This window comes from Mustela erminea, chromosome 11 (genome assembly GCF_009829155.1).
Source record: "Mustela erminea isolate mMusErm1 chromosome 11, mMusErm1.Pri, whole genome shotgun sequence".
NCBI classification, from domain to species: Eukaryota; Metazoa; Chordata; class Mammalia; order Carnivora; family Mustelidae; genus Mustela; species Mustela erminea.
This window is the reverse complement of record NC_045624.1, coordinates 67,770,130-67,789,001: the sequence shown is the minus strand read 5'-3', so window position 1 is coordinate 67,789,001 and position 18,872 is coordinate 67,770,130. Positions and strand designations below refer to the sequence as shown.

The window sequence follows — 18,872 nt, the reverse complement described above, 5'->3', positions numbered from 1 at the left end:
CCCCATTCCTCTGGTTTCTCCCTTACTGAAGAGAACCGTGCTCGGTGGCAGGTAAATATAAAAACAGCTCTTGAACAAGCAGGCAGGGCAATGCACCTTTTCTGAGATCTGGGTCACTGTTGTTAGCATGAAAATCTGATCTCCCACACGATTCCAGCAAGTGAAGAAACAGGAATGCAGAGATTTACACTGAGGGACTTCTGTCCATGTGCAAAATACCAAAGCTTGAGTGATGTGTTACTGCAACACCACCCGTATTTTTTTTTTTTAAGATTTTATTTATTTATTTGACAGACATCACAAGTAGGTGGAGACATCATAGGCAGAGAGAGAGAGAGAGAGAGAGAGAGAGAGAGGAGGAAGCAGGTTCCCTGCTGAGCAGAGAGCCCGATATGTGGCTCAATCCCAGGCGCCCACCACCCGTATTTCTAAGATGTATTTGGAGTTTTGTGACTGGTCTTTGAGATTAAAATGTAAGCATTTGGGGCGCCTGGGTGGCTAAGTGGGTTAAGCCTCTGCCTTTGGCTCAGGTCATGATCTCAGGGTCCTGGGATCGAGCCCTGCATCGGGCTCTCTGCTCAACAGGGAGCCTGCTTCCCTTCATCTCTCTGCCTGCCTCTCTGCCTACTTGTGATCTCTGTCTGTCAAATAAATAAATAAAATCTTTATAAAACAAAACAAAAAAAAAAAGAGTGGAGATGGAGAAAAGTGATTGGATTCAGGATATATTTTTAAAAATAAATAAATAAAATAAAATAAAATGTAAGCATTTACTACGTATCCCACCAAGCAGGGATTGGGGGTGAGGATGGGTGGACAGAGGGAACGGTTTTTGCTTTGGTTTTGCAAAACCAAAACCATGAAGGGAGCCACCTCGGTCTTTGTCCTGTTTCTGGTGAAGCTAACAAAGCTTTTGTTCACTTAGGGGAAAAAAAAATCAGACCCACGGATGGTATTGATGCTCCTCAGCTTTGAACAGTAACTCTGAATGTCAACACGCTGACTTAAAAGTCAGACAAGAGACGGAAAGTGGCTCTCTCTCCTAGAGGGCCGTTCTGGAGGTGCGGAAAGTTCAGACTGACTGCTCACAGGTTCTCAGTAGCCTCGCCAGCGTCTAAGAAGTCCAAAAGCCCTAAATTCTGTTCAAGACTAGCTTTGTTCCCCCAATGATAGTGTTGGCCAAATACTACCAAATGTCAGATACACGGACATCTGGTTTTCTTATGAAGAAGGATCAGAGAAGATTAGAAAACACAATCGTCATTTCCTACCCATTTCAATGCTCACCTTCCAGTGAAACTTTGTATTACAAAATGAGAATCTGTATGAATTCTCACCGAATGAAACTGCCTGGAGTACTGGGGATGAATAGAGGAAAACTGTCCAAGCACTGAACTCTTTGCTTATCTAGGGTTAAATGTCATTTCTTTTACTCACGCTGGATGTCGGCACACTGAAAATCAGGGTACATATGACCTTGAAGGGCCAGGAAGATATAGCCATGCCAATAGGGACAAAAGCACCCTGAAAATGAAACATACAGAGTCCAATAATGACAATTATTACAGTCACTGACCACCTGATATACACAAGAGCAAACGACTCAACAGCTTTAAAAATAGTTTATTTCCTCCTTTACAAACACTTGAGCCTTCTGACCATTATGCAAGGCACCACAAATTAAATAAAAGCATGTATTAGAATATATTTGTCTCACATGATTCAAGATAAATGGGACTTTAAAAGTGAAGAGGTGCCAACTGTGGGGGGGTTGGAAGGGCATGAAAGCAGGCACCAGTCCCGTGGGCACGTGCTTCCCACAGCGTCTACTGCAACAGGCAGAGACCAGCACGTGTCATCAGATGAGCTGTGATCCAAAATTAGCACATCCCGGAGAGGTGCTGTATCTCCCCCCGGGGTTTTCGGTCTATGGGCACAAAGTACTTCCCTAAAATACAAAGACTTCTCTCTAAGAGTCTTGGTACCACTAACAGAGTATGATTATTAAACATCTTCAATGTGGTTTCCATTACCAAAAAAAAAGTTTCACATAAAAGCTTCATAATATAATCCAGAAACAGAATTAGTACATGTTTAAAATCTGAAGCCAGGCTGGCAATTTCTGATCTTTTTTTTTTTTTTTTTTCATTTCTTACAGTGTTTTTTACAGTGATAAATATGCACCCATTTTCTACCAGCTGAAACTCCTTTCAGGAGTCTCTTTGAGACTATAATCCTAATCCAAGAAGAGCAGCTCAAACTTCTACTCAGACTTGCTCCTTCCCCAAATCACATTAGTGTTCACCAAATCCCAGTAAATGTCAGATACAAACCCAGGTCTGCGAGCAGAGGCCCAAAAGAATAATTATGAATAATTTCACGATGATGTGGTTAAGAAAACACACAGAAAATGAATGATTTCACCTTCTAAAAAGCCTCGACTTGAATTTTAAACAAGAGATGGAAGTGAAAGGAGAAACACTGTTTCTGTGGGAGACCAGGAGCTCTCCGCCCCCGGCAGCACCCCTCCTACGGGCCTGCGCTCATCCCCGCTGAGGTAGATGTCGGCCGCTTGAAGAGAGGTAGGTAGAGTCCAAATTTGTTTTCAATCCCTGCAAATGTTGCAACTGCCAGTTTGTAGCCTCCAACATGATCAGGATTGGGAGCAGGCAGTACGATCCTGGATTTAGGAACTGGCTCTGATCCCACAGGTTTCCTAAAAGAAGAGAAAATTGGGTGAGAATCTGTTTTATCATTTTTTACCACGGTAAAAATAACATGCAAACGCTGTGAAAATCTTCATCACATAAAGGAGTTGTGGAATTCTAGTTGGTTGTATGTGCCCCCTGGAAATGAGTGTGGTGACGTGATTTCAGTATTTTCCTACATCTTGTTTATTTCATCAGAGCAATCAGAGTGACGTACCCTTCTTAACAGCGACCGAGTACTGGAGTTGCCGAACCTGGCTGCGGATTTAGCGGGATACTTACACGCCTCCGAAGTCAATGTAGAACCACTGCTGTAGCAATTCATACGTCAGCAAAGTTACACCAAACTGGGGAGAGGATCGGAACACACGAGCTTTGAAGAAATGGGGGAGCAACAGATATAATTAGATTTTTTAAAAAATTACCTGCTACAAAATGTTTGGTTAAGAACAAATTATTTCCCTACCACCAGCTCCTTTCCACAGAGCTTTTGGGCCTTCCTCCCGCAGTATTTTCCTGAAGCAGTCCACTACTCCGCTGTAAGTGGTCTGGCCAGCCCGGGCGGCCACCTGTAATCGCGTCTTGATAACATCAGCAGGGGTCACCAAGGATGCCGCGGGCATACCTGCAGGAGACGCACCACCATCACAGTCTGGTCACATTCACACTATATAAAAATAACTGTGCTTTCAACTGCTGGCCGTGGAAAGTTAAGAGTCTGATGAAATCAAATGCCTCTTTTGCTGTCCTCTCTGGGCGGCACAGCCGTGACTACCTTAGTGACGGAGGCTGTGCAGACATTCCTCTCCTGCCCTCCCCCAAGCACCCAAGCAAGCTCTTTGGTACGGACTGTATTCAGTAATGGTTTTAAGGAATCATTTCTCCATAACGCTACTTCAACTGGAACAAACGGAGAAAGCTTTTCTTTTTTTTCTTTTCTCTTCCCTGTCTAAATCAGAAACTTGCAAAGTTATTAGGTCCGATTTTCAGAGGTGAAGTTTGTTATGCATTTCCTCTTCATGCTTTTCTGTGGTTGCTGGCAGTCACACGAGGTGCCTTCTCGCACACATTCAACCACCCCCTATCCACCAAAGCCTAACCTCTCCAGTTACACCAGAAAAAGACTTTACTGAGGGCTAAGCAAACACTCTGTGTATATGTGTGTGTTGGGGCTGGGAGAGAGGGTTGGGGGTGGTGACCAGAGATGGAGACTCCCACAGATAACAGTTCAGGATGCCTTTTTCCTAAAACTGACATCTCCAGAAAAAAAAATATTTGACAGAGAGCTGAAAGTTTATACTGGCTGATAATCAATGAAAAAGGAACAACAACAGCAACAAAACCCTCCCAAAATTACCAATGGGAAATTTTTCTACAGTCATTTTATCCAAAATGGGGCAGCCCATGTTTAGATTTTTTAAAAGCGAGACTGTACTCAGAAGACACTGTCTCTTATGGTTTTATTACTTTTCCATTATGAACCTATTCCAAACCAAATTGGTCAAATGCAGATGCATAAATCTCCTTTGCTTTTTTTAAGGCTTAATAATTCTGTAAGAATTTCTGTCCAAACCGACGTGGTCTGGCTCACAAGTACATCTCATCCTTCTAACAGACAGCTTTAAAGTTACAGTGTGTGTGTGTGCGTGTGTGCGTGTGTGTGTGTGCCTGGGGAAATCTGCACCACACGCGTCTGTATTTGTGTTACTAAACTGCATCTCTTCCTCTTCCATCTTTATTGAGCTCCTCACAAACACTCATGTTAAGTAACTGTGTTTTATGAAATACATCACATTTTTTGCATGTGAAAAAGCTCACTTCATATCCAGTGCTTCACTGGATAAGTCATACTGAATTTCCTATTAATTTGGAGGAATTATTTTAACTTTGAGCCAGGAATTTATCCTCCAACATAATGGAAGGAAACATGAAGAATGCTTAGAAACCCACTGTGTTCACACATTTTACTTCCTGGTTTAGAAAGAGTGTAGCGAGGCTCTCTGCTTTCAGCACATAGTAAAATCTTCCTTGCGACAGTGAGCAGGCATGTCAGAGGGACAGTGGGAAACACACAGGCAATAATGCAGGTAAAAAGTGTCCTCCAGTTAGTTCTCGTAAGTAGTTCCTTGTTATAGAAAAAAGAGATAAGTACTAGAGACAGGGAGGAAACATACTGATCATGAAATAAACATGCCAAAAGAAACGGGTGAGATGCTTAGTAAGTTGTCTGGCAAAACTGATTGGAGGTGGTGGTGGTGCTGTGGGGGGATGGGGGCTGGAAATACAGCAGCCTGCCCGGGACTCTCATCATCTCTCAGCCACCCTCATCTTTCCCAGGTTGGCAACTTCGGGTCTCTCTGTGGATGGGGGACTTCTGGTGTAAGACTGGCCAAAACCTTGGAGAAGAGCCTCAGGCTGCTCCAAAGCACGGCCAGGAAAGCAGGATGCACCAGGAAGAGCCTGGCCACCAGAAATCTGTTGATTTGGGGGGTGGGCCAGGACTGGCAAAGGCTCTGGGTGAATCTGCCTGGTCTCTCCTGGCTTGCAAAAGGCCAAGACAACACTGATCAAGAGGTCTGGCTTTCTTGATTCCCAAAGACAGCACAGCAAGAGTCGGCTAGAAAACAGAGAAGCTTCTTCTAGGTTCCTCAACAGCAGCCTGCCCCATGCTTCAGCGATGAAACAAATCGTGAGACCTTGAGGCTTACGTACTACACCTCTGGGACAAGAACCATCTGAGGTGCTCTCCAGCTCAGTATAAAACATAACCCTTTAAAGGGGGCCCAGCACCTAGAGAACAGAAGTTCATTTACAACAGAAAGCACAACCAGCAAAATACAACTGTGGGACAAGAAATCTGCAATCCTCACAAATATCCCATTAGCATTTGTCAAGAATGTGCTTCTCTGTTTAGGGAATATGAAATTAATATTATTTGTTTTGGATCCGTACCCTTATCCATAGTATCTACTTGATGGACCAGCTTCTAAGTGTCAAGCTTTGGAATAAGAAAATATCATGTTCTTATCATACCGTTAAGCTGGGGTATAAGCAAACAAGAGTATGCTGATAATACAAAGCAGCGGACGGCAATACACGGGGAAAGGATTTCAGTTTAAAATGGAACCAGGGGCGCCTGGGTGGCTCAGTGGGTTAAGCCGCTGCCTTCGGCTCAGGTCATGATCTCAGGGTCCTGGGATCGAGTCCCGCATCGGGTTCTCTGCTCCGTGGGGAGCCTGCTTCCTCCTCTCTCTCTCTGCCTGCCTCTCTGCCTACTTGTGATCTCTCTGTGTCTAATGAATAAATAAAATCTTAAAAAAAATAAATAAATAAAATAAAATGGAACCAGAAGGTATGAGACAGAGATTCTCCCGTGTGCTCCCTCAGAAGAACGGAACTTAGGAACAGATTTGCAGAAGACTGAGATTTATCTCCCGGCCAGTGAACACCCGGCGGGCAAAGTCTCCCCATCCTCAAGCCAGTGAGCTTACGGCCTGGATGCTGGCTGGACCCCTGCCTCACACTCCTGGCCCACACACTGGCCTGCAGCGTGTTCCGAATAAACTCGATTCCTACTAATCCCAGCTTGCCTCAGGCACAGGCTTCTCAGTGAATTTTCTTTTGTGAGTGTCAAATAGGCCTCTGTGCTTCTGAGCGCTATTTTTAAACCATGAATTCCATTTACTCTGACATTAATATTGCTAAACTTGCTTATTGTTGGTATTTGCCTAATGACATATTTTTCAATCCGTTCTCTTTCAGTTGTTCTAGGTCACTGTTTTCTCAAACTTCAGATGACTAGATTTCTTTTCACAACTCATCTAAAACAGGCATTTGTTTTTACTAGGGACATTGAATCCATTCAATTGTGGCTGTAATTGTGGTTATTAGACTTACTTCTCCTATCCCATATTGTAGTCTTTATTTTCTCTGCTTCTAGTGGTTTTTCTTTTGATCGCCACCCTTTCCTAATTTAATTTAAATATTATACACATTTACCACATAAGCACAATATTTACAGTATGCACAATAAATTAGCATTTATTTGTACCCCTCACCAACAAGCCCTACTTATATTAAAATACATATACTAAAGTCACCAGTTATTTAAATCTACTCTCAGGTGTAACTTTTACGTGTGCTGTTTCATACATCCCATATTTTCTTCTTTCTTAAATTCACTTCTCACTTTGCTTCAGCAATGTCTGTGAGGTGTAACCTTTAAGTTATGGGAGAAAACAAGCTTGAGGTTGCCCTCCCTCCTGAATGCTCGTGTGCTTAGGAATGCCATCAAGGTTCCAGATATCCTCTCCTTGATCTTTTCAAAGTAGCTAGGACTGCAGATGAAAAGCTGAGTCAAGGGGCACCTGGGTGGCGCAGTGTGTTACACTTCTGCCTTCTGCTCAGGTCATGATCCTGGGGTCCTGGGGTCCTCGGATCAAGTGCCGCATTGGAAATCTCTGCTCACTGGGAAGGCTGCTTCCCCCTCTCTCTGCCTACTTGTGATCTCTGTGTTAAATAAAATCTTAAAAAAAAAAAAAAAAAGAAAGAAAAAAAAAAGAAAAGCTGAGTCAACTTTCATTACTGATTCATTCTGAGTCCACCTTTCGTATGACTTCTATCCAGGGAACTCCTATTAAACGGGTGTTGGACTTCCTGGACTAATCCTACATGTGTCTTACATTTGCTCTTTCTTTTTTAATCTCTGTTTTGCTCCATATTGTATTTCTTGTTTTTGTTTTCCCATCACTTCATTTTCCAGATGTAATTTGCTATTTGAGCATATCCATTCTATCATTCAGACCATTTATGGGTTTTTAGTTTTGATGATCCCTTTATTAATTTTCAAGAAAGCTCCTTAAGGATTGTTCTTCTCAAGGGGTGCCTTGGGTGGCTCAGTCGGTTAAGCTTCTGACTCTTGATTTTGGTTCAGTTCAAAATCTTGGGGTTGTGAGATCGAGTCCTGCATCAGGACTGCTGGGTAGAGTCTGCTTAGGATTCTCTCCCTCCGTCTGCCCCTACACCCCTCTTAAAAATATGATAACATAAAAAATAAAATAAAGAAAAAACATTTAAAGAATGATTCTTCTTCTCAAATCTCTGCAGATCCTAGTTACAGTTCCTAAAAGTTCTCTTTCCTCTGAATTGGTTGTTTTCCTTGAAACTCCTCTGCTGTTCCATGTCTGAGGAACACCTGGCTATCTCTTGATATTCAAGTTCAAAAATGGGCTGATTAGTGTAGTGCTAGTTTCTACCATCCCCTAGGGTCAGTCTCCTCTGCAGGCTCCTCTCCTGAGTAGGAGGGCTGGCAATGGGCTTTGTGGAATGGGGGAGGCCTGCAAACTAGGTACCGGGGGTGAGGAGGCCTGGCAGCGTTGGGACCTTCCAAATCTCTGGACTGTGGAGCACTTCATTCTCAAAGTAAAAGAAATAATTTTACATCCCTCTTGGGGACAGTTACCATTCGTTTCTTTTTTTATTTTTGCCATCTGCGGTGAAAGTCTGGAACCTGAAGCCTTACCCTACTTTCTTTCAGTTCCTTACACTTGCCCTCTCCAGGCAGGTGATGCTTTTCTTTGCAAAACAGCTCTGGGCTTTCACAGTCTGGATTCAGGTGCTGTCTGAAGCCGGAGACAAAGAGGAGCAGGGAGGACAGAGCCCCACCTTCCTGCCACGAAGGCAGCTCTTGAACTCCTGTGACAGATTTACCTGCAGGCCTCCCCAACGCTCGGTATTCTGTGACTCCCTCAGAGGTTACAGTTCTCCTGCTCTCTTCTTATATTAAGGATGGTTTCTCCTGCCAGCGTCCTGGGCCGTGGTACCCACCGGTCCGGTTTCAGACTCAATATGCTTCTGTTCCTTTCCCAGGGCTGGGGCTAACATTTTCCAGTGCCAATAGGAGTTTTAAAAAATGTATTTTCTGACATTTTCAGGTATTCGGGAGAAGAGGAAAGATAGATGAATATGCTCAGTCTATTACTTTGATTCAATCTCTCCATTACATTTTTTTGAGGATCTAAGAATTGCTTTTAAATTGTCTTAACCTTTATTGTCCACATCATTTAACAAATTTGTGCCAACAGTACTTCTCTCCTAACTTAATCTTTTTAATAAATTTGCAAAAGCGTCCTGACAGTTACACATATTTAGCAATTCACTGTCCGTATATTGAACAGCTTTGAAAAGATACTCCCGAGTTATAACTTAGTCAAAGCTGACTTACCCTTTGGCTCATCACTGATAATTAAAATCACCTGGTATGATGAAGCTCTAAAATTTGAGAAGTACTAGATATCCTTTATTTGGGACTATCCATAAGTCATATTGAAATGCTCTTTGTGTTATCAAAAAGCAACACGTTCATTACAGGGAATTAAACCTTAGTTTCTTAACTTCAGGCTCCCTGCTTCAGCTCTCACCTTCTGACAAATGAAGTTATGCTGGTCAATGAACACAAATTCAAATATCAATTAGGCTTATTCTATCCTGTGAAATACTGGAGATGTTCCCAGTATTTAGATAGTCCCAGTTTGCAACCAGATACATAAATCTAAAAAAAAAAAAAAAAAAAAAATCAATATTCTCCAGATTTTGAGAATTCAACAACCACCCCTATTAAAATATTGCTAAAGCGCACAAAGACCAGTGTGGAACAGAGAGCCCAGATATGGACCCTCAACTCTATTGTCAACTAATCTTCGACAAAGCAGGAAAGAATATACAGTGGAAAAAAGACAGTCTCTTCAATAGATGGTGCTAGGAAAATTGGACAGCTATGTATAGGAGAATGAAACTCTACCATTCTCTTACACCATACACAAAGATAAACTCGAAATGTATAAAAGACCTCAACATGAGGCAGGAATTTATCAAAATCCTAGAAGAGAACATAGGCAGTAACCTTTTCGACATTGGCCACAGCAACTTCCTTCAAGACATGTCTCCAAAGGCAAGAGGAAACAAAAGCAAAAATGAGCTTTTGGGACTTTATCAAAATCAAAAGCTTCTGCAAAGCAAAAGAAACAGTCAACAAAACAAAGAGGCAACCCACAGAATGGGAGAACATATTCGCAAATGACACTACAGACAAAGGGCTGATATCCAAGATCCATAAAGAACTCCTCAAACTCAACACTCAAAAAAACATAATCAAGTCAAAAAATGGGCAGAAGACATGAACAGACACTTCTCCAATAAAGACATACAAATGGCTAACAGACACATGAAAAATGTTCATCATCATTAGCCATCAGGGAGATTCAAATAAAACCACATTGAGATACCACCTTACACCAGTTAGAATGGCCAAAATCAACAAGATAGTAAACAACAGGTGTAGGAGAGGATGTGGAGAAAGGGGAGCCCTCTTACACTGTTGTGGGAATGCAAGTTGGTGCAGCCACTTTGCTAAACAGTGTGGAGATTCCTTAAAGAAATTAAAAATAGAGCTACCCTATGACCCTGCAACTGCACTATTGAGTATTTACACCAAAGATACAGACATAGTGAAAAGGGCCATCTGTACCCCCAATGTTCATAGCAGCAATGACCACAGTCGCCAACTGTAGAAAGAGCCAAGATGCCCTTCAACAGACGAATGGATAAAGAAGATATGGTCCACATATGCAATGGAGTAATATGCCTCCATCAGAAAGGATGAATACCCAACTTTTGTATCAGCATGGACGGGACTAGAGGAGATTATGCTAAGTGAAACAAATCAAGCAGAGAGAGTCAATTATCAGATGGTTTCACTTACTTGTGGAGCATAAGGAATAATACAGAGGACATTGGGTGAAGGAGAGAAGAAGGGAGTTGGGGATAAATTGGAGAGGGAGATGAACCATGAGAGACTGTGGACTCTGAAAAACAAACTGAGGGTTTTGGAGGGGGTAGGCGGTAGGGAGAGCCCGGTGGTGGGTATTAAGGAGGGCGCATATTGCACAGAGCACTGGGTGTGGTCATAAACAATGAATCTTGGAACACTGAAAAAATAAAAAATTTTAAAAAATATTGCTAAAGCAATCTAACCTCAGGTCAAACAGAATTTTTAGAAACAGATAGTACTTACTGAATAACTGAAATTGCCATCAAAATATAGATAGCATGATATTAATGAAATCCCAGATCCACCTTTTTTATAATACAATTGCTCAACAAAAATTATATGTATTCTGGGTAGGAGCACAACTTAAATCTAAAATTATATTTTATATAAAGACACACATAAAAATAGTGATGAGACATTTGTGTTATAATACAAAGTCAGTGGTATTCATTGTGCTTATTTTGAGGTAAGCTTTTCTCCTTTCTCTTAATGACACAGCTCCCTCCAGCTCTACCTCCCAGCATTCTGAGCCTGCTCCTCCTGTATGTCTTCTCCCTAGGAACTGGCTTTGGTCTCACAAGCATCCACAAAAGGGTATGTGGGGATGTGACCCATCTTCTATCCAACAGCCCACACGAGGGCATTTCTGTGCTCACTGCCCTTCTTGCACTGGGCACAACACATGTCTCCACAGAAGTCTTCCTGCCCTTCTCCACACAGTGCAGCAATATGGCTGAGCCTGCAGGGCAAGGTTAGACCCTGAGCGGCTAGCTGGTTGTCCTGCTTCCTCCTTTGACATCCATTACCTGCTTATCACTAGATAGAGTTTATGTTCATTCTGTAACAAGGTTACATTACTTGTTAATTCTGATATATTTAGGGGCATTTTTATTTGGATTTTAAGCTGAATAGTCACTCACAAATAATGAGAGATTCACATCTTCTTTTCTAATATTTGTACCTCTCACTTGTTCTTTATTTTTACCAGATTGACTGGAACCTCCCAAATATGCCTGAAAAACAAGGATGATAGGTACATCAAGCTTTGACACTAATCTTTTCTTTGAAGGAAAAAACCAACCACAGTCTGTCTTGTATTCTCCTGCCCTACAGGGAAGAAGATGGACAATAAAATGAAAAGAAGCATTGTGGTCAGATCCCAAATGACTCCCAATGACCTTCACCTCCTATCTTCACACCTCTGCCTCTATTCAGTCTCCCTGATGGGTGTGACCAAGGGGATGGTGTGGAAATGAAGGAGTTAAACTTCAGGGCTTGGTGACTCAGGACATGGCAGCTACTGCTTTGCCTTCTTTCTGTCTTTTTCTACCTACCCTTCTCTCCAGTCCCTTCATCCCTCTCTGACCTGGCTCTGGGGGGCCACCATGTCACAACAACATCCAAGGTGAACAACAAACAGTGAGCCCTCTCTGCCAACGGCCTTGTGACTGAGCCACCTTGACGGGAGTTCTCTGCTTTCAGTCGAGCCTCTGGCGGATATCGTACCTGCAACCTCGTGAGAGACAGACTCTGAGCTAGAGGCACTCAGATAAGCCACTCCCAGTCCACAGAAACCGTGAGAAAGATGATCAATGCTTGCGGGCTTTGGGGTATCTGTTAGGCAGCCACAGATAGGGAATAGAGAAGTTATCTGAAGAACCACTCTGAAAGATAGTGAGATGGCTGCAGGGCTATGAGAGCAGGGTGCTCCAGTTCCGACTTTCAAGGATACCGTGGTAATGCGTTAAATAAAAATGGTCCTACGGTTTTACCAGCAAAGTAACTTTAGAGATCTATTTCTCTAAGAAAAATGTCCCAGAATAGGGAAAAAAGTCTTTAAGCACAAAGATTTTTTTAAAAATAATATAATGTATTTAAATTTTTTTAAAAAAATTTAAGTACCTAAGATTGAGAGTTAAATATGCAGCAGTTAAAAACTAGGTTTATGGGGCGCCTGGGTGGCTCAGTGGATTAAGCCGCTGCCTTCGGCTCAGGTCATGATCTCAGTGTCCTGGGATCAAGCCCCGCATCGGGCTCTTTGCTCAGCGGGAGCCTGCTTCTCTCTCTCTCTCTGCCTGACTCTCCGCCTACTTGTGATTTCTCTCTCTGTCAAATAAATAAATAAAATCTTTAAAAAAAAAAAAAAAAAAAAAAAAAAAAACCTAGGTTTATAAAGTCTTAAAAAATATGTATTATTATGTATTATGTATGTGTTAAAAATACTTATGTGTCAGGTACTTTCTTGGATCTTTACATTTATTAATTTATGTCTACTGATCTCTATAATAAGCTTATGAGACTAATACTACTCTTCACCCCATATGCAGATGGAAAAACAAGCAGAGAGGGGTTACAGAACTTGGGCAGATCACAGAAACAGGAACTTGAATCTGCCTAGTCTGGCCCCACAGCAATATGCCATCAACCATTTTGCGGTGCTGGCTAACGGTGCTTCAGTAATGAAAGTAAGTGAAAACCACATCTCCACAGTGTGATTATAACTCTTAAAACTAAGCAACTATGCAAGTTAAAAACTTAGCAGAAATGTTAAATAGGGATTATTTTACAGTCGCAAAATAACAGATAATATTTTCTTATTTATCCCTTCAATTAATTTCCAAATATTTTATAATTAGCAATATTATTTTCCTAATCATAAAAGTAACAGAAGGAAGAAAATAAACCTTAAAGAGGAAAAAAATCCACTAGGAATTTCTACAGCTCTGGTAGCATGGATTGCTTAGAAAATTCCTACCTGGCGATGAAACCTGGTTGACTACCTTTCTCTAATGGAAGACGTAAAGGCGCTATTTTTGTGGGGTGAGGAAAACTCAGCTGTGAGAGAGTCCTAGACTTTGAGCTCTAACATGTATCTTCTGTTCTCACAACTGATTTCTAGGTAAGTTACAGACAGACTCTCTTGGATCCGGCATCATACTGGCGAGTACTTCCCGAGAATTTACTGTGTGCTAGGCACGATGCAAAGTCCTCCACACAGGTGTTCCCACTTGCACCTCCCAGACTGGCTCAACAGTTGGCACAATTACCGTCTCCATTCACAGCGATGGCTGCGGAGGCTCGAGAGGTGAGGTAACTGGTCCACCCAGCACACTATTAAGTGGTGTGGCAGTTCTTCCCAGTAGGTCCTACCTCATTTCCAGTAAGTAATTTATCTTGTGCAATGCACAAAATGCATTGTACTGTCATTTTTGGTTTAAAAAATACTCACTTATGCACATGTAAAGGACATATAAAAGGATATAGTTAAACAATAGCTAAATTGGGATTAAAACTGGGAATTCTATAGTCTCGTCTCAAAATCATGATTTCGTGATAGCAGCAGAGTGGCCTCCTGGAACGATGAAGGCCCCTGAGCAGCCAAGAAAAGACAACCCTGCTTCACTGACCAACATCACTGCCTTGCAAAGAAGGGGATTACCGAAGAATTAAAGAGGAGCTTGCTGGTTCCTGCCTTCAGGGGCTCCCAGGCTCCAGGCAGGTCCACAAAACAGCAAACAACTTCTCAGAGCAGGGGGTTGTTCTCCTGAGACTCAAGCCACACATCTCTGGAGAACAACGCCAGTATCAGAAACATTTGGACCCAGGCATCCCACGACTGCCTTAGGGTTTGTTAACTCATTAAATGTTTGCCACCACCTAGAGAGCAAATCCGGATTGCTAGAGCCCTTAGGGTCTCTGAACACGGAGCATCAAAGATCCAACGGATTCCTGCAGTGACCATAATCAAATCTCCTCTGGGAATTTACATTGAGATGTAGAAGCCCTCCCCAGACCTCATCTATTTTTTTTTTTTTTGTATTGACATATTCACTGTTTTGTTGTTGTTGTTGTTGTTTTTGTATTGACATATTCACTGTAGCACAGAAAACAAGAGCCATTTCCCTCTGGGGCTCAATTTACATATCCTGGCCCTGTAACACAGCTAAGAGGAATCCGGTATGTCCTCAGGCTGAGACTTACTGATTCTACTGTTACTTTTATCTAAATAATAACTACTGCTGGGATGCTGGGTGGCTCAGTGGGCTAAGCATCTGCCTTCTGCTCAGGTCATGATCTCAGGGCTTTGGGATCCAACCAGCCTCCGGCTTCCTGCTCAGTGGGGAGTCTGTTTCTCCCTCCACCAGTTTGTGCTCTCTCTCTCTCTCTCTCTCTCTCTCTCTCAAATAAATAAAATCTTTTAAAAAATTAATTAAAAAGTTATTAAATAATAACCACTGCTTAAATTCTGGACAAGCATTTATGAACTATTTTGGTTAGACACCTTTAAGGACAAGTATTCAAATTTTTAAAAAACTTCTGGCTGAACCATTATCACCGTTTTGCTGTGAAGCAAAACTATGAAAGAATACAGAACTTAGAATTCAACAATACCACAAAATGCACCATATTTTAATGAGCCTTTTCTGGAGTTAAGAAATTAAGCTTGCCTAATCTAATCTGCCAGAAGATTAAATTCTTCCCCTTTCTTTTCAGTAGCTATTCAAAGCAATCTACAGCCCCCTCAGAGGAGCCCTATCAAGAATTGTAAGTAAGAAATTCCAGGGCAGTGACATGGGAGGGGCCTGGGGCAAGCAGAGCTCTGTGAGGGCCACTCACCAGCTATGGCGCCAGCCAAGAGCAGGCTTCCGGGACTAATCTGCCCGTCTTCATTTGCAAAGGAAGCCTTCACATGAGCATAGCACGGGAAGTAGATGGCCGAGAAAGGAATGTCCCGCAGAAAGCATGCTTTGGCACCCTGTACATTTGAAAAGGAAGAAAAACCACATGAAACACATATCCCATTGAGAAGATCAAGCTTTTCTGGAACTTACCTCAGAACAAAATATTCCTGGAGGAGACTGAGTTTGTACTCACAAGCTGAAAGGGGAACAGAAAAAAATAACCCAAATTCTGCAAGTAATAAATCTGAGGTTTTTTTTTTTTAAATAAAAGTAATTTTATTGTGTGGTGTGAGCAAGAAGGGGATAGTTCTCATATATTTCAATGATAAGACTCCAATTTAAACACTTTTGTGGGGCCCTGGGTGGCTCAGGTCATGATCCCAGGGTCCTGGGGTTGAGCCCCGCATCAGGCTCTCTGCTCGACAGGGAGCCTGCTTCCCGCCCCCCCCCCCCCCCCACTGCCTGCCTCTCTGCCTACCTGTGATCTCTGTCAAATAAATAAACAAAATCTTTAAAAAAAAAAATAAACACTTTTGGAACTCTGCCTACAACATCCTTTTAAATTCCATGTCACTCACTGGCATTTCAAGGAGTATCTGTTCTCAGAAGATGGGCAGTTAACAACCAAGGTACCCTCTGTTTACATACTAGGAAGTAGACAAATTATATAGGTAGCAGGGGAAGAGGTTTGTTTTTGTCTTGTTTGAGATTCTGATGAAAGCATTGGACTCCTTCCCAGAAAAAATTACACATACGTAAAAAATTATATACCTTTTCAAGGGGTTCATGGATCCCCTAATTTATTCACATACTCACCCTTCTCCTCTAGGGTATGAAACATTGATAAATGCTTGTTCTAAAGCTTTAACATATTTACAATAATTCCCACCCATTTAAGAGCTGTGCGTAGAGCAATTAGCAACTACAGCAAAGTCTTCAAATAATTTCTGGTGCCAAAATAATGCACGGAGGGGCCTTGAGAACTGGTGTGTGCCCAGAAACGTAGCATTCTAATGAAAACCACGAGACACATACTGTGTCTCAGGAAGGCTAAATGGGAAGGAAGTCACCCCTTTTCAACACCTAATGATTTAGTATCATTTCTTTCACAGATTTCTAATACCTAAAAATTTCCACTAAATTGAGAGATTCTTCAAAGAAAATAATGAATCCATCCAGATTCAACAGATCTAGCCGAGCCCAGTGAATTTAGTAAGGTTGAATGATGTTGGATCGCGGGGATTTTTGCTTGAAGCTAGGTTCCACTCTGTCAAAGTTCCTAACATGACACATCTGTTACCATAGCCTTGGCTTTGCGACACCACCATTACACTCCTGACTCAAACTGAGACTGTGGGTAATAAAACCCCTAGTCTTTTTCATATGAACTACCATTAACCTATGGATACTGTAACTTCATTAGCTGCCTTAAATAAATAACATAAGCAGGGCTTTGTTTCATCCTGGTAAACCTTGTCCTAGCTTGGCCCATCCTTCTAGCCAGAACAAATGCTTACAATCTGGATTCTGTCTTGCTCACTCTTCCTCAACCTACCCATGGATATATTAAAATACCTCTGTCCAAGGACGCCTGGGTGGCTCAGTGGGTTAAGCCTCTGCCTTCAGCTCAGGTCATGATCTCAGGGTCCTGGAACGGAGCCGCGCATTGGGCTCCTCTGCTCAGTGGGGAGCCTGCATTACCCCCCGCCACCCCACGCCTGCCTCTCTGCCTACTTGTGATCTCTGTCAAATAAGCAAATAAAATCTTTTTTCTTTTTTTAAAGATTTTATTTATTTCTTTGACAGACAGAGATCACAAGTAGGCAGAGAGGCAGGCAGAAAGAGACCAGGCTCCCCACTGAGCAGAGAGCCCGATGCGGGGCTCGACCCCAGGACCCTGAGATCATGACCCAAGCCTAAGGCAGAGGCTTTAGCTCACTGAGCCATCCCAGTGTCCCAATAAATAAAATCTTAAAAAAAAAAAAAAGATACCTCTGTCCATTCTGTACAGATACTCAGAAAGGAGGGGGGTGGATGTACATCACGTTCTGCTGATCGACCCACACTTCTGTATCTTGTCTACCCCCAAACGGTTAAATATCTAACTGAAAAGAAGAACCAAAAAATCCACCACACCCAAATTCCTCCTTTTATATATATGTGCAAAGGGTACCCAGGACTATTATTAATCTATCAGCTGCACATTTATTAAGGGTCACACTACTGGCTCGTTCAGGGGACAACCTTGGAGGCAGGGCCAGAGGCAGGTGCAAAACTCAGGACAGGACTCTCAAATCCTTCCACTTCCCCCAGCTTTTTCCAGGGGGAGAAAGTACAGCAGAACATCAGGATCCATGCTCAGCGTCCAGTCTTTCCCTTGGGATCAGTTCATATGTAGGGGAAGACCCTCACCAGCTGTTTCACTACATTTACTTCCTTTGCCTCATCTGCCTGCAGACCTTCCGGTAAGTTCTGCTAGCTTACTCTGTTCAGGAGATACTCAAATTAGATGCCAAAGAACCAATTCAAATGAAGATCAGTTGAGATCTTCATGCCCCACTCCCTCTATATAGTAAAAGACAGACTGCCGTATTACTGGCTTTCTAAACAGATCTCTTTGGAGTCATCTTTTAGGCTGATAAAATTCTTCCTCCCACAAATCTTGCTTTTTACTAAATCTATTAGTTTTTACTTTTAACCTCATCTCCCAAAATCTTCACATCTAAGAGCCAAACTTCAGTCTATTGTTTTGCTGGTAATATTTTTCCTTTAAAATGTTTCTCCCCCTTGATTATAGAATATTAACTGCTCATCACAGACAATAGAGAAAAGCATTAAAAATTTAAATTGCTTAATTTTCACCAGCCAGAGAGAACCAATGCAACTGTATATGCCTTGGAGCATTTCCTTCCATCAGTAAAATTAGCAGCTATTCCATAGTTGGGACAGTCATTCTGTGATTCTGAGTTATCCTTTTCTTCTCCTTCAATTCATGGTGTATGGTTTTGTGGGGGTTATTTGGGGGGTGGGAGTGGGGAGGTAGGGACTGGTATGGTTTAGCATCTCCTTCATTACTTAGCCATTCTGCCTAAATTTCCTTTCTATCTGCTGTTTGCAAAACTGTACAGCCATCTTTGGTCTTGGCTGTCCTGCGAATCAGGGCTCGTATCCTCACCCTTCTCAAAGCTTTGTAATGCCTTCACTTGTCCACCTTCCTCTCCTTGGTCAGCCTGTTTCCTCTCAGGTAAAGCTGCTCAATGCCCCACTCATCTGATCAATGAAGATAACCCAATCACCCTGCAACGACCTTGAGGATGGCTAAGCTGGGAACATCAACTCCTTGAATAGCACCTCTCTATTCACTTAAAGCCCAAATACCACCCTTTCCACAAAGGAGTCTTTCCTTTTTTTATTTTACTGATTTGTCAGAGAGAGAGAGACAGAGAGAGACACAGAGCACAAGCACAGGGAGCAGAAGGCAGACAGAGAAGCAGACTACCCACTGAGCAGGCAGCCCAATGCAGGGCTCAACCCCAGGACCCTGAGGTCATGACCTGGGCCGAAGGCAGAGGCTTTAACCCACTGAGCCACCCAGGTGCCCCACGATGATTCGTTAACTAGAGGGCAGACAGCGAGTGAATTCCACACACCTCT

At 42.5% G+C, this 18,872-nt stretch overlaps 1 protein-coding gene across 6 annotated transcripts in view; it reads right to left on the bottom strand.

The window, feature by feature from the left end:
- Window positions 1-1,605: 1,605 nt before the first annotated feature.
- SLC25A13 (solute carrier family 25 member 13) overlaps window positions 1,606-18,872 on the bottom strand; it is a 181,831-nt gene continuing 164,564 nt past the window's right edge. For all 6 annotated transcript variants that reach the window (XM_032304864.1, XM_032304867.1, XM_032304865.1 and 3 more), the window contains 4 exons: window positions 15,154-15,292; window positions 3,175-3,333; window positions 2,991-3,081; window positions 1,606-2,716 (listed from right to left, as the gene is read on the bottom strand). In XM_032304864.1, coding sequence (XP_032160755.1) covers window positions 2,530-2,716; window positions 2,991-3,081; window positions 3,175-3,333; window positions 15,154-15,292 — 576 coding nt within the window. In that variant the 3' untranslated portion in view covers window positions 1,606-2,529. The remainder of the gene's footprint in view (window positions 2,717-2,990; window positions 3,082-3,174; window positions 3,334-15,153; window positions 15,293-18,872) is intronic.